Genomic DNA, 15,803 nt, shown 5'->3' with positions numbered 1-15,803 from the left:
TTTAATCCAAGAGTTCTACTCATAGTAGGACTCTGAGATTGAACATATTCATGGACCTGGTTCATTCACTTGATTCATTCATTTTGTCTCAAATCTGAATTTGAAATAGAACATGTTCATATACCTGGTTTGTATTGGGTAAAAAAAGGCTTGGGGTCGTGTATAAGACCGGGTGTTCGGGGTGACCAAAGGGATCCTCACAGCTGTTATCCACTCCCACCAACTCTAGTCACATCCGTTTTCCTAGGTCAGAGAGCCACTGACTATGCCATCGTCGAGGGTAACCTCATGTCACATCATCTGTATGTTAGGGTTGAAAAGTCTTGTTTTGGTTTCTATGTAGATAGCTTATCATGTAAGCTAAGGCATCTTCACTTCATCTCTTGTAACCTATCTCTTATTTTCTCTCTGAAGCAATACATATCTGGGCTCATAATTTACTATTGAACTTATGTTTATCTTGCTTGTTTTAGTTATTTCTTGAGCTCCGCGTTCAGTCTAACTCTTGCAATCACAAACACTGACTTCGAAATGAGACTTTCCGGAATTGGATACGATCTTCTTGTTTTTAAGCCTATTAAATACAAATCTCTAGCTGATTATCTATTTTTACTGGAAAACAGTTTGGCGCCGTCTGTAGGGATAGACAGTTGTGGAGTTATCTTGATTTGCAGCAAAAATTCTCCTTCCTGAAACTCTAAGTAAAGTCATTATACATAGAAAGATATGTCTAGCTGTAGCTGGAGCAATATACAGGGGCTCGAGGATGCACAAATGTTGGCGAGAGGTATGGAGGATCTGGTAGAGGTGTAAGTGTCCGAGCACGGAGGGGATCCATTAAAGAACATATGAGCAGTAGGGATGGGACATTGTACAGGCAGCCTAGTGAGGAGCAAAGCAGAGGAGTCCTAAACACCGACGAAGCAGAGCAACCGCGCAAGCGCTCGTTCAGAAGAACGGGTCGAGCGCAATCTCAACCTGACAGGAAAAAACCTACTCAAAAGACAGGTTCCTTAACGAGCGAAGTGCTGATGGCCATACTCAAGGCGTAGGATGAGAGGATACAACGCATTAAAAGGGCCATGACTACCAAGGCTAGCATTCTAGGGCATGGACTCCGGCGTCAGAAAAGAACGCGGATACGATCCTTAGGACCCCGCAAACTAAAAAGGCTGAGGTGGTGAAAGAACGGTTGGATGCATTTATCGAGGAGTTACTCAGGGTTGAAAGGGATATGAACGAGCGAATGAGTCATATCCCAGGAGCCCCATCTGTGATGAAAGGTGCAGGAGCCAGAAAGTACGGTATACTGCCGTACCTAGAAAGTGCAGCCCCCGCGCCCATACCCAGGAAATTCAAAATGTCGGACTTGCCCAAATATGATGGTACCATCGATCCAGAAGTGCATATAACGATGTCTGAAAAAGCCGTCACCGGGCACGACTTCAAGCAGTATGAGATCGAATTGGTCATGCTGAAGCAATTTAATCAAATACTCATAAAGGGATCTCTCTCTTGGTATACTCATTTACCCGAAAATTCTGTTGACTCTTTTGCTACCCTTGCAGATGCTTTCGTCAAAGCCCACGCGGGGGCGCGAAGCGCTGAAACACACAAGCAGAACATGTCCGCCATAAAGCAGGGGGATGAGTTGCTCCAAGGGTTCGTGGATAGGTTTCAAAGGGACAGAATAATGTTACCAGCTATCCGGAAGATTAGGCCGCGGCCACATTCGTGGATGGTTTGAATTCAAGAAGCTCGGACGTTTCCAGAAAGTTAAAAGAAAGTTTGAGGAAATTCCTAGCTAAAACGTGGAGCGAGATAAACCTCAGGTATACGGTCAAAATGCGCATTGAGGAGGATCAAATGGCGATGGTTCCAACAGAAGTAGATAGTCGCTTGGGAAAAAGACCAAGATTCGATTTTCGAAGTAAACATCGCAAGTCACTGGGGACGGTTTTAGCCATTTAAGGCCCGCAGGCCGGAATTTGAACAGGGAAAATAACGGGAGTATCTGAGGCCTCTTCAATAGTAGTGCTCTGCGTCCTTTGGGATCGGCATCAAAAGAGGCCTGACCCCCGAGGTTATCGGATCATAATTTCAGCATAAACGCCACAGAACTTGTCGAAGTAATAAGGACGATGAAGGAGGCCATATTCTCGGAGGAGATTTGGACCAACCCGGATTGGAGGAAACAGGTTTGTGGTGTCACTTCCATAGCACTCACGGGGATGCTAGAGAGGACTACGCGAACCTGAGGGTTGAGGTGGCCTAGATCCTGCGAACCGGACATCTCAAGGAATATATCAGTGACCAGGCCAAACTATACCTGAGCAAGAATCATGGGCAGAAGCTAGGAAAAACACCTTAGCCTATCCATACAATCAACGTGATCTTTGAGAGGGAAATAGTGAACAAGATAGCTTACACTACTCTCCGAAAATCCAAGGTGTCGTTTACCACAAAGAGTCACAATTGGGACCTCGCTGAGAGCAGAAGCATATCTTTCACCGACAGCGACCATGCGGTACTTATTACTTTTCACAATGATGCCCTGGTAATATCTATTGGAATTAAAAATTCTTTCATTAAGCGTGTGTTGATTAATCCAGGAAATTCGGCAAACATTATCCAGCAACGCATCCTGAAGGAAATGGGGGTAGATGATGTAATCACCCCCGCAACTAAAATGCTAGCCGAGTTTCATATGGCAAGTGAGTTGACCCAATGGGAAATTGAGCTATCGGCTCACGCCGATAGTGTGAAACACGACACAACCTTTGATGTTATAAGCGAAGGCATGTCTTATAATGTCATATTAGGGAGGTCGTGGATTCACTCTATGCGGGCGGTCCCTTTCACTTTTCATTAAAAGGTCAAGTTCCCTACTCCCTTAGGGATAGGTGAGATCAGAGGACTAGGAGGCAGCCCGTGAAATAGAAACCATGGTGGTAACAACGGCTAAGAAGGATAGGATCCCCAAATAGCAATTACAGACATCGAGATTCGGAGACAAATCCAGGGAAAGGAAGAGGCAAAGTACAGGAGGATATCGAGATCAGCTCACCCCTGAAAGATTCGTCGTTCTAGTGGAAAAGAATCCAGCATACTCAACAGTGGAAGAACTAGAACGCACAACACTTTTCGAAGATGATCCCGAAAAGCCGGTACAATTTGGTTCTGAGCTTCCGCTCGAACACAGGAATAAATTAAAAGATTATTTAAAGGATAATTCTGATTGCTTTGCATTGTCACACCTGGATATAACAGGGATCCCCTCGGAGGTAGCAATACATCGACTGAGTTCCGATCCGCATCACCCTCCGGTAAGCCGGAGAAAGCGACCAATATCAGCTGTGAGGGACTAATTCATCCGTGAGGAAGTCACGCGATTACTTAACATAGGGTCAGTTCGAAGGGTGGAAAACCCAGACTGGCTGGAAAATGTGGTGGTGGTCCCAAAGAAACTTAACAAATTTAGGATGTGTGTGGATTTCAAGTATTTGAATGAGGACCTGCCCAAAAAGATTCCTTCCCACTACCGTATATTGATCAAACGATCGATGCCATGGTGGGGCATGAATTGCTCAGTTTCTTGGATGCGTAGTCCCGTTACAATCAGATCAGCTTGCATCAAGAAGACCAGTGGAAAGCGTCTTTCATGAAAAATCACGGTAATTTTTGTTATCTCGTCATGCCTTTTGGTCTGGTGAATGAAATGCTCGAGGAACAGATTGACAAGACTATGAAAGTACATCGACGACATGCTAGTTAAGTTCGAAACAACAGACTCTCATCTATCGGCCTTACAGGAGACCTTTGATATACTCCGTAGATACGACATGAAAGTAAACCTGAAGAAGTGCACCTTTGGGGTTCGGTCAAAGAAATTCCTAGGCTATTTAGTTTTCGACCGGGGTATTAAAATGTACCCAGAGAAGGTCAAGGCTATTCAGGAAATGCCGAAGGAACTGGGTAATGTCAAAGCTGTACAAAGACTGACCGGAAGAATCACAGCACGAGGGGGAATTCATCTCTTGGTCCTCGGACCGACGTTATGAGTTTTTCAACCTACTGAAGAGAGACAATGAATTCAAATGGACTTCGAAGTGCAGCCAAATCCTAAATGATCTTAAAGAATATCTGTATGTTTCCCACATAATGGCAAAGCCAAAAAAGAGGGAGCGCTTGTTCGTATATTTGAAGGTTTCATCGATCTCAGTCAGCATAGCATTGGTATGGAAAAATGAGGAAAACTAACTCTCGATCTACTAAGCCAGTAAAAATTTAGCGGGGGCGGAGTCTCGATACCCGGCCTCAGAGAATTTAATCTTGGTGCTTGTTACAGCTAATCTTGGTGCTTGTTACGGCTACCCGGAAGCTGCGCCCATACTCTTAATGCCATCCGGTGACAGTAATTACCACTGCCCCATTGCAGTCTACCTTGAAAAGTGAAAACCTCACAAGTCGACACCTCACAAGGCGACTGTAAAAGTGGTTGGTGGAAATGAGCGAATACGATTTAGTATATCAATCCCGCTCGACCATGAGCATGCAAAGCTTATATGAATTTAAGAACGATTTCATCACGGACGTGCTGCCCAGATGACCCCAGGTATAAACCCTAAATCTATACTTTTCTTATTTCTTTTCATTTTAATCTTATTTATGCAGGACTGGGACTGAGACTAACCTAAAGAGAGACTGAACCCAGCCAGAGCCACTAAACATTGAAAAATACGTGTTGCACTCTTTTTCTTGACCGAGTTTTTCCCAGAAGGATTTTTTATCAGCAATATTTTTAATGAGGCAACAACCGAAAAAGGTATTACTCTTGAAGGCGTGGTCGAGCTTCCTCAATTCGCAAGCCGAAAGTTCCGTCCACCCCATTCAAAGTTGTGAACTGTGGTCAGCGAACAACACCCCCCGATCTGTATCACGATTAAGATTCTGCTCTCTGTCAAGATAAGAGTCTGGTGCGCATGGCGCGAAGCTTGTAGTTCTTTCCTTTGACCAAAAATGTAAATACAAACTGGCTACGTGCCTCTTTGTTCATGAATGAAAGGAACTTAAACTAGCGAGATTGCACTTTAAATTTGTTGGTACGAACAAATCTACCCAGAATCGAATGCATCCCCCACTAACACACGACATGTCCTGTGGGCCTTCGAGCGTGAAACAATCATAAACCTTATGCCAAAAAGATGAGGTCGAAATGTCCTCCTTATCAGCGTCAAAAAATAATAGGGGCCCCTCCTTTTATTATGAATTAGATGAACGATACCTGATCATAACATATGCGGCCGGAAGTAGCATTCCTGGATTGGGAGGAGTGATTGCACGCAATACCAAACACATGAAATAAAGCAACCACAACTCCTAAACATATGATTCTGAAATAAGAAAAATAGAGCACATATCCAATAGAAGGGTTTCGGGGTGGATGGACCCTTATAGTGGAGGTGCTCCCCTTCAAAGGGACGGATAAATATGACATCCGGCCTACCAATTAATACCAACAAAAATTAAACTAAGCGAATTTATATACAGTAATGACTGAATTCGGCAAAAATACTTTGGCAAACTGGTATGCAAGCAAAACCAGATGACATTAGGCAAGGAAGGAATAAAATAAATACGTTCATCATCAACCATCGGCACATCTAAATATGGCCTAATATGGAGGTGGGAAAAAGCACTAGATCAGAGCTTGGTGGCTTCAGATGAAGTACCGGCCTCAACAAAATCCTTAGGAGTAGGGATTGCAGGGTTGAAAGGTGTAATGTTAAGGGCGGAAGGGCCTTCAGCGATGGGAGCATCCTTGAGTCCCTCTGAGTTAGCTTCTACTGAAACTTTCGGGGTCTGCTCTCCGGCTTTCCCCGGGACCTTATCTTTTTCCTAATCATCGGAAGACCACCTCTCATTACCAGAGGTATGGTCTGCATTTTCATCTGAAGGCTGAGCAGGTAGCGCCTTGGCTGCAGTCTCTTCGACGGACAAGGCAACATCAATTTTTGCCTCAATATCATTCGGTCAATCCCGAACCTCTTCAAGTGTGAGGTTGTGAGCACGATAGGTGGTATAAGCCTTCTCCAGAACAAATTGATTCCTTAAATCTTGCATTTGGGCATTTTTTTTTTCCAGTGAGGAGTAATCGTTGTCCTTCAATAGTGCCTAGTAGACTATCGTTGGACTGAGAAAGACCCCTGTTATCCTCCAGCTACACCTTATTGTGAGCCCTTTGAGCTTCTAACTTCTCCTCCAGATAGGCTATGGTCTTGTCGGCTGCAACCATCTCCTAGGCCCTTTTCGCTAATTCCGCTTCCAGGGTCCGAACTTTCTCCGTCAACTCGAATTCCCTTTGAACAAGGCTCATGATATGATCCTGGTGCTCGGCCCTTTTCTTTCGTAGGTCAGCTAGATCAGAGTAAAACTTGGCAGCCTCTTCGCTGCAAATTTTTCTCTCTTGCTCCGACTGATCCAGCCTTATATTTAACTCCTTGACCGACACTAGCTTGATCTACAGGCCGGGAATGCGCACCTGCAACCACTGGAGCTCCTCCAACTTTTCCTTCTCCTCGATCAATTTGCGCTGCAGGCCTTTTATCGTCAAAAGGCTGGCCCGAAACAAAAAAAGACATACTCAAAATCACGAGGTAACGTCAAAAGTTGAATGAAACCTGAAGAAAGGGGAGGGAGAAGTCATAACATACCTGGGCAGCCACGTGGGCACCAACATTCAAAAGGCAGTCAATAGACACAACGTTCATCTTCCTCTTATCCTTCTCCGTAGCTAGAGGCCTCATATAATTTGCGACTCCCACTGGCAGGGAAAGTGAATTTCACTCCTGGGGAACAGACATCGCGACTTGGCTAAGAATCGCGGGTTTGTGCACCAGGGCTGCGAAGGTTTCACCAAACCACCCCCAGGGCTTCTCGAGCATCACCACAACTCCTTTTGAGGATTGAGCCTTGGGGTTGGAGATTCTGCATACGGAGGATTAACGGAGGAGGTCCCTGGGAAGATGAAAGGAGAGATGAGATAGAGGTTGAGCCCAAAGCTCCGCTCCTAGCATTGGAAGGAACGAAGGGGGGCCGACAAAAAAAGCCAACTAGCGAGGCTAATTCCATCTCCTTGAAGAGAGCGTCTATAGTAATTTCTTGAGAGGCCTTTCTTCTACGAACGAGATCCATAGTTAGGTCCTCTACCTCCTTGCTTGTATCATCTTCCAAGTCTATTGCTATGGGAGAGGTGGCTGGGGTCCTCAAAATTGAACTCGGACCGTCCCAACCAGTATAGGCTTGCTTGCTTCTCTTTGTGAGAGGGGCAGAACCCGAAGACGCTTCTTCGCTCGGGCCATGAGGGTACCCCTAGGAGGATATTAAAGTAGCTTGGATCATTTATTAGATGGAAACGATTAGTTCCTTGGACACATCGGCTAAAGAACGCACAACAGCCCTCTTGGGCATCCCGTGGTTCTTTCCCCTCCAGTTGTTCTTGCTAGAAATTTCTTTCCACAAGGATGTGGGGGGAGGAAAAATGTAGGATTTTTTAGATCCACCTCGGAAGGTCTGATATTAGATTTGGCGTCCACAGGGTGGTTGTAAGGATGGGGGAGAACAAAATCAATTGTGAAACATTGAAGCATAGCATAAAAAAGACAAAGGGATTAAAAATATTTACATTTGTAGTTCCATTGTTCCGGTATAGGATCCTCCGGGGGTTTGACCAAATCCGCGGTAGCGATGATGACACATCTCTCTGTCCATCCCCCATCGAAATAATTATCAATACTTATGATTATCACGTTCTGACCGCGCTGGGCTAATAGGAAAACCCCGGCCCTGAAAATCTTCAGAGAGTAGAGATGGATCAGGTGAGAGAGAGTAAAGTCCTCCTGGACTTGAGTAGAGAGGTACCTAAGACACGCCACCATCCTTCAAACCGTCGGGCCGACCTAGGCCATGTATATCTGGTATTTCTGGTAAAACTCTAAGATCAGGAGATCGATGTGGTCACTGATCCACAGAGGGAAAGGATATGTATATACGAAGGAGTAGCCGGGTCGATGAGAAGTAATATTCTCTTCCTTGGTCGGGAAAAACACCTCAATATCCTTCCAGCCACTTTCCTTCTTGACCTGGCCAAGGTTACACTTGCTAATAGAGGCATGATACACGTACGCTGGCTAGTCTCTTTCACGAACCGAGGCAGTAGAAGTATCTCGCACGACCAAGTCTTTAGTAGTCGACTATTTTCCGGGTATAAACATTTTCGCCTATCGAGGGGCGATGTTTGAGGCTGAAGTCTTTCTCTTCGATGACCTAGGTATCGGAGGGCGGTCGATCAGTACTTGTTGAATGAAGACCTCAGAATTACTATTTCCAGCCGCCCGAGATCGGGTGGTGGCTCCACCAGTGGTAGATGACGATTGAGGTTCGCAGAAAAAATGATAGCCTTGAAAAACGATTATAAGAAGTCTCTCCGAAAAATAAGCTCAAGAAGGAAATGATTCTTTGGAGGAGAGGAGGAGGTATTTATGAAGATAAAGGATCAGACGGCACGACCCTAAGTGGGGGAATGCTTTTTGGGGCGCATCGGGTCACACCTCGAAGGAAGGCTTCCGTCATTATTATGAAGGCACAATCTCTCATAAAAAGACTAGGCTGAGGATGAAACACGTGGGCAATGGCGTCTGATGGGAAAAGAACGCGTGTAAGGGGAAACGACGCCTTCAAATGAGTGAAGAGGCGCATTAAATTTGAAATCCAGACAAGATAAGCCCCGATTATTTGAGGACTTCTCCACTCAAAAGTGAGAAGTGATAGGCTCTTCCACTTTACAGGTTCACGATTAAGGTAAGCCCGAAAAGTGAAGGACTATCTGTATTGGGTAAAAAATTAGCCTGTGGTTGCGTATATGACCGAGCGTTTGGGGTGACCAAAGGGATCCTCAAGCTGTTATTCATTTCCGCCAACTCCAGTCACATCCGCTGTCCTAGGTAAGAGAGCCACTGACTATGCCAACATTGGGGGTAACCTCACGTCACATATTCATATGTTAGGGTTGAAAAGTCTTGTTTTGGTTTCTATATATATAGCTTATCATATAAACTAAGACATCTTCACTTCATCTCTTGTAACCTATCTCCTATTTTCTCTCTGAAGCAATACATATCCGGGCTCATCATTTACCATTGAACTTATGTTTTTCTTGCTTGTTTTAGTTATTTCTTGAGCTTCGCGTTTAGTCTAACTTTTGCAATCACAAACGCTTACTCCGAAAGGTGAGTTTCGGGGATTGGATACTACCTACTTGTTATTAAACCCATTAAATACAAATCTCTAAGTAATAATCTGTTTTTATTGGAAAACGTGGTTCATTCACTTCGTTAATCATCAAAACATACAAGTGGCAACATATATATATATATATATATATATATGAATATGCGCACACGTGTGTGGTTGTATGGGATAAGATGATAAAAGTTTTCTCACTATATGAATATTATACAATACAGATACTCCCTCCCTTTTTATTTGTGTGGATTTCCTTTTTAATCCATTTAAAAAAGAACGACAACTTTCTAAATTTAAAAATAATTTCATTTGAACTCCGCATTTCATCCTCAGTGACAAGCATTTATAATTATACATACATATGTTATGACATGTTTAAAATCAAAAATTTCTTTTTGACTTGGTCTAGCCCGGTCACCCTACGCAACTGGCGCTTCAAAAGGCGAAACTCTCATTCATAGTTTGGCGGCTTATCTTCAGTAAGGGACCTTTAGTCGTTTGATTAGAGTAGGGGTCGTGAGAGAACAGAGCATACCGCCCTGCCATAGTCACGAATCTATTTATAGCCGCGACTGTTGTCATAATCAACATGGTTGAAACTTTCAGGAAAAAAACTTCGAATTGGGAGGGCGATCCTCCCGGTGAATTGAAGATACCCCAAACCGACATAAGTGAACAAGTAGAGTATATTAGGGCGCTTGAGAGAACCGTGCCAAAGTAACTCGGCAAAATGACCTCGTAATCTCTTTTTAAAATTTGTGGGCAATTAAAAGGCACGTATTTATATGTGTGTGTGGGCTGGGGGTTTAGCATGTGGCAGTACGGTAGAGAAAAGGTAAATTAAAGAGGTGTTAAAGGGAAGAGAGGGTGTCATTGGGGTATAGACTACAATAACACTAATGGCCAAGAAAAGTATAGCTATGTCTTTATTAGAGAAATAAACTATGCAAAAAGAAGGGGAACACTCCTTGTATATATATTTGATTCTTGTTCAGTAATATTTCATACAAACGCAATCCTCACAAATTCTCTCTTTTACAAATAATACAACCAGCCACATATAATGGTGACCAAGAAACCAAAAGTAGTGATAATTGGGGCAGGAATGGCTGGTCTAACAGCTGCTAACAAACTCTATACAACAGAACTGTTAGATTTGTGTGTAGTTGAGGGTGGAAATAGGATTGGTGGAAGGATAAACACCTCAGAGTTTTTTGGTGATAGGATTGAGATGGGTGCTACTTGGATCCATGGAATTGGTGGCAGTCCTGTTTACAACATTGCTCAACATATTAACTCACTGCAATCTGATCAGCCTTGGGAGTGTATGGATGGACTCTTGGAAACTGAAGTAGTCACAATATCTGAACATGGATATGGGCTTAATCCTTCCCTTGTTGATCCCATCACAAATCTTTTCAACAAACTCATGGATTTTGCTCAAGGGAAATTAGTCCTTGAAGATGAAAATATTGCTAAATCATCCAATGGTGGAAATCTCAATATGAGTCTTGGTTCTTTCCTTAGGAGAGGCCTTGATGCTTATTGGGATTCAGTGAAAGATGACAATAAGGATATTGAGTTAGATAAATGGAGAAAAAGATCACTTGAACAAGGCGTTTTCGCGATGTTTGAGAATATACAGAGGACTTATACATCAGCTGGTGATTTGCAAATGCTAGATTTCAATGCAGAAAGCGAGTATCGCATGTTTCCTGGAGAAGAAATAACCATTGCTAAAGGTTATTTATCGGTGATCGAAGCTTTGGCCTCTGTTCTACCAGCTGGTTTGATCCAACTAGGCCGAAAAGTGTCAAAGATTGAGTGGCAGCCTGACGAATCACTCGAAATTGAAAATGGTACTAGTAATAAGCCAGTGAAGCTACATTTTGTTGATGGATCAATCATGTATGCTGATCATGTTATAGTTACAGTATCACTTGGAGTTCTAAAACAGGGAATACACCAAGATTCTGGTATGTTTAATCCCCCACTTCCTAGTTTCAAGACTCAAGCAATCTCAAGGCTTGGTTTTGGTGTTGTCAACAAGCTATTCTTGAAACTACATCCAACCCATGATGAAGAATATGCCATAAATTTCCCCTACCTGCAAATGGTATTCAATCAGTCAGAACCAAACCCAAAAATTCCTTGGTGGATGAGGAGGACAGCCAATTTGTCTCCAATTTATGGCAAGTCAAATGTTTTGTTATCATGGTTTGCAGGTAAAGAAGCTCTTGAGTTGGAATCTCTTGATGATGAGGAGATCATTGATGGGTTCTCAAAAACTATCTCTAGCTTCCTTTTAAACTCAAAGCATTTCAAGCAATCCAATGACTTGTGCAATGGGCATGCAAATGAGAGTAGCTTTAAAGTGGAAAAGGTGTTAAAGAGCCAATGGGGAACTGATCCACTTTTCTTGGGTTCATATAGTTATGTAGCAGTTGGATCAAGTGGAGATGATTTGGATGCTATGGCTGAGCCTTTGCCAAAAAGGACAACCATTCATTCAAATATTTGTTCTACTCCACTTCAAATTCTGTTTGCAGGGGAAGCAACACATAGAACCCACTATTCAACAACTCACGGTGCTTACTTTAGTGGCCTTAGAGAAGCCAATAGGCTTCTTCACCACTATCATTGTATTGATATATGAAAAAAAGTTTGTTCTCAATAGAACCTAGGCAGGTCACGTTGTCTTTGTGTGACTATAGGTCACGGCTTAGAGCGGTGGAAGCAGCCACTAATGCTTGCATTAGGGTAGACTGTCTACATCACACCCTTTGAGATGCGGCTCTTTTCAGGACCCTATTAAGACGGAATGCTTTGTGCACCGGGCTAACCTTTTTTTTAGAACCTAGGCAGGTCTTTTCCTTGCTTTCGTTTTTTTTTTTTCTCCTGTGACCATTAGTATTCCTCATTATTTTCTACACTTGTTTGGAAAAAAGAAGAAGATGTTTGCTATTTCAATCTATGATGGGGATTTGAGAGAAAAAGGGGAAGTGGAACAGGTCTGGAAGGAAACAGAAAAGGAGAGGAGGACATTTCCTGATGTAGTGATGAATGAATTGAAAGATCTCCTTTTCAATTTTCTATTGCTTTCAATGTGTTTGTGATTAATTTCTTTTCCTCTCCTATTATTTGAGGGTTCTTGCTCTATTAAAGCAAATTAGTTGATTATGCTTGGGTACTTACAATTATTTGAAAGATAAAGGTAAAGAAGAAGGAGCTAGCTTTGTATCTCATCATATTTGGTCCATCTTTGTGGAGTCTCCTTTAGGATGGTCAGTTGACAGGATCCGATAAAACCGGCCATAGCCAACTAGAATATTTCTCTCTTGTAAAAGTATTTTTCTTTGTTGGAATTAATGCATTCACAAGGATACTATCCTTGACTTTTATGTTTTTTAGGGGTTCTTTATTGTTTCAAGGATATCATTTAGTCTTTCAATATAATCTCTTAGTTTTTCAAGAATTTTTTTAAAAGTTTGTGATACATGTATCTAGTGAATTGTGATACATGTATCTAGTTATTTGTGCAAGACTTTTGAATTAGTTTTTTGAGTAGTATAAATAGAGATGTAATTGATGATTGTAATCATGTCAAGTGGCCTTAAGTAGCCTAATACAACTTGAGCATTCTCTAAGAAAAATATTCTCTTCCTATTCTTTCCTACAAATTGGTATCAAGAGCAATTTTCATTCTTAATCTGGGGTTAGGTGAAGAAGAAAAAATTATGGCATCTAAAACAAATGATGGTGCTGATTCTTCAGTTGTTCTTACTCCATTTTTTGATGGAAATAACTTTGAATATTGGAAGATAAGAATGAGAACTTATCTGAAAGCTGAAGGTTTGTGGACTATTGTTGCAAATGGCTATGAAGAGCCAGAAGACGATGGTGAACTTTCAGTAGCAGAGATGAAAAATCTTGAGGCTAAGCATCGTCAAGATGCAAAGGCTTTGAGCAAAATTCAAATGGGAGTCTCAAGAGCATTTTTTTGCAAAAATTGCTACTTGTGAGACTGCAAAGCAAGCTTGGGAGTCTCTGGAAGCTGAGGTGTATGGTGATGAAAAGGTACGCACTATCAATCTTCAAACTCTTAGAAGAGAGTTTCAAAATTTGAAGATGATAGAATCTGAAAAAATTGATGAATATTGCACAAGAGTCATGAATATTGTTAATGAAATGAGAAATCATGGTGATGAAATTTCTGACCAACAAGTTGGGGAAAAGATTCTAATTAGTGTCACAGAAAAGTATGAGTATATTGTTGCTATCACTGAGGAGACGAAAGATCTTTCTAAGCTTTCCATCAAAGAGCTAGTTGGATCGTTCCGTGCACACGAGAAGCGAAGATGTTTTCGTGAGAATCAACCCAAAGAGACGGCTCTCCAGTCCAGAACCAATGAGAATTCTCAAAATTTCTCAAAGAATCAACAAAAAAAGAAGTACAATCCAAAAAAGAAGCAGGATCGTGATGGCTCTACTAAGAAGGTTGAAGAAAAAGGTGAGAAAAGTACTAGTCTTTTTTGTAAAATTTGCAAAAAGACTAATCATAATGCAGAAAAATGTTGGCACAAAGGCAAGCCCCAATGTAACTTTTGTAAAACGTTTGGCCATATTGAGAAGGACTGCAGGCACAAGCAACAGGAGCAAGTAAATTTCTGTGAAGGAAAAGAGGAAGAAAAGGAAGAAAATCTTTTCTACGCTTCTATGCTTCAGCAAAAAGCAATGAATGGTATGTTGATAGCGGTTGTACCAATCATATGACTGGAGATGAAAAGGCTTTCCTCTCAATTAATCGCAGGATCACTTCTAAAGTGAGAATGGGGAATGGAGCCTTAGTTGATGCAAAAGGTAGATGTACCATTTTGATCAACAGAAAAGGGAGCGGTAAGCAAATTCATGATGTCCTTTATGTTCCTGACTTGGAAGAAAATTTTCTTAGTGTTTGTTAGCTCATGGAAAATGGTTATTCTCTTGTATTTAGAGATAATTGTTGTAGAATTTATGATAAAATTGAGCCAAATCAAGTCATTGTTGAAGTAAAGATGATAAAAAGAAACTGTCCTTTACAACTTCATTACAATGCATTCAAAAATGAAGTTGTAGATGATTCATGGCTTTGGCACAAAAGGTTTTGTCACTTGAATTTTCACGGTTTGAAGCTTCTGAAGCAAAAAGACATGGTGCGAGGCCTTCCTGAGATACATACTGAGGTGGATCCATGTGAAAGTTGTATTATGGGAAAGCAACATAGAAAGTCTTTTCCAAAAGGGAAGTCTTGGAAAGCAAATGTACTTTAGGAACTAATCCATACATACATTTGTGGACCAATGAAGACTCCATCTCTGGGAAGCCAAAGGTACTTTCTAATTTTTATTGATAATTTTTCAAGAATGACTTGGGTTTATTTCTTGAAATAAAAGTCAGAAACATTTGCTACATTCAAGAGATCTAAAGCCTTTGTTGAGAAGCAAAAAGGCTGCAGCATCAAAACCATTCGCAGTGACAGAGGAGGTGAATACACAAGTCGAGAATTTGAAGAATATTGTAATAATGAAGGCATTGAGAAGCAACTTACAGCAGGGTACACTCCTCAACAAAATGGTGTATCTGAAAGGAGAAACAGAACCATTGTTGAAATGGCCAGAACGATGATGAATGAGAAAGGGCTCCCAAAATATTTTTGGGCAGAAGCAGTACATACATCAGTGTACATCCTCAATAGGTGCCCGACAAAGGCATTGAAGGATAAGACACCAGTTGAAGCTTGGAGTGGAATGAAACCTTCTGTAAGTCATTTTAAAAATTTCGGGTGTATTTGTTATGCTCATATACCTGCTGAAAAAAGAACAAAATTGGATGAAAAGAGTCAAAAATGTATATTTCTTGGTTATAGTGATGTGACAAAAGGCTATAGGCTTCTGGATGTAAAAACTAACAAACTTGTTGTTAGTAGAGATATCATTTTTGATGAAAAAATAGCATGGATTTGGAAATATAAAAAGGTGGAGAATACTTCTATCATTTCTTTAAATGTGCCAAGTCAAGAAGAGGATGAGGAAGAGGAAGATGTCCCTCAAGGGGGAGAAATCTCAGATCCAGAAGATGAAGAACCACCTCCAAGAGGAACAAGAATGTTGAGTGACATCTATAAAAGATGCAACTTTGTCTGTATTGAGCCAGAAAATTATGAGGAGGCAATAAAACATGATGTTTGGAAGACAGCCATGGTAGAAGAAATTCGGATGATTGAGAAAAAAAATACATGGGAGCTTGTGGATGTACCCAAAGAAAGAGAAGTTGTAAGTCTAAAATGGATTTACAAAGTCAAACTTAATAAAAAAGGAGAAATTCAAAAGCACAAAGCAAGGTTGGTTGCTAGAGGTTTCACTCAAAAGCCAGGTATTGATTTCTACGAAACTTTCTCTCCAGTTGCACGTCTTGAGACAATTAGAACCTTGATTGCTGTTGCTACACAAAAGAAATGGAAG

At 41.6% G+C, this 15,803-nt stretch overlaps 1 protein-coding gene across 1 annotated transcript; it reads left to right on the top strand.

The window, feature by feature from the left end:
• Window positions 1-10,113: 10,113 nt before the first annotated feature.
• Window positions 10,114-12,720, top strand: LOC132617396 (probable polyamine oxidase 5). Its single transcript, XM_060332388.1, has one exon. The coding sequence runs from the start codon at window positions 10,367-10,369 to the stop codon at window positions 11,957-11,959; it is 1,593 nt and encodes a 530-aa protein (XP_060188371.1). The 5' UTR covers window positions 10,114-10,366; the 3' UTR covers window positions 11,960-12,720.
• Window positions 12,721-15,803: the final 3,083 nt, after the last annotated feature.

This window comes from Lycium barbarum, chromosome 11 (assembly GCF_019175385.1).
Source record: "Lycium barbarum isolate Lr01 chromosome 11, ASM1917538v2, whole genome shotgun sequence".
NCBI classification, from domain to species: Eukaryota; Viridiplantae; Streptophyta; class Magnoliopsida; order Solanales; family Solanaceae; genus Lycium; species Lycium barbarum.
The sequence above is the reverse complement of the archived record's forward strand: the minus strand, read 5'-3'. Positions and strand labels throughout refer to the sequence as shown.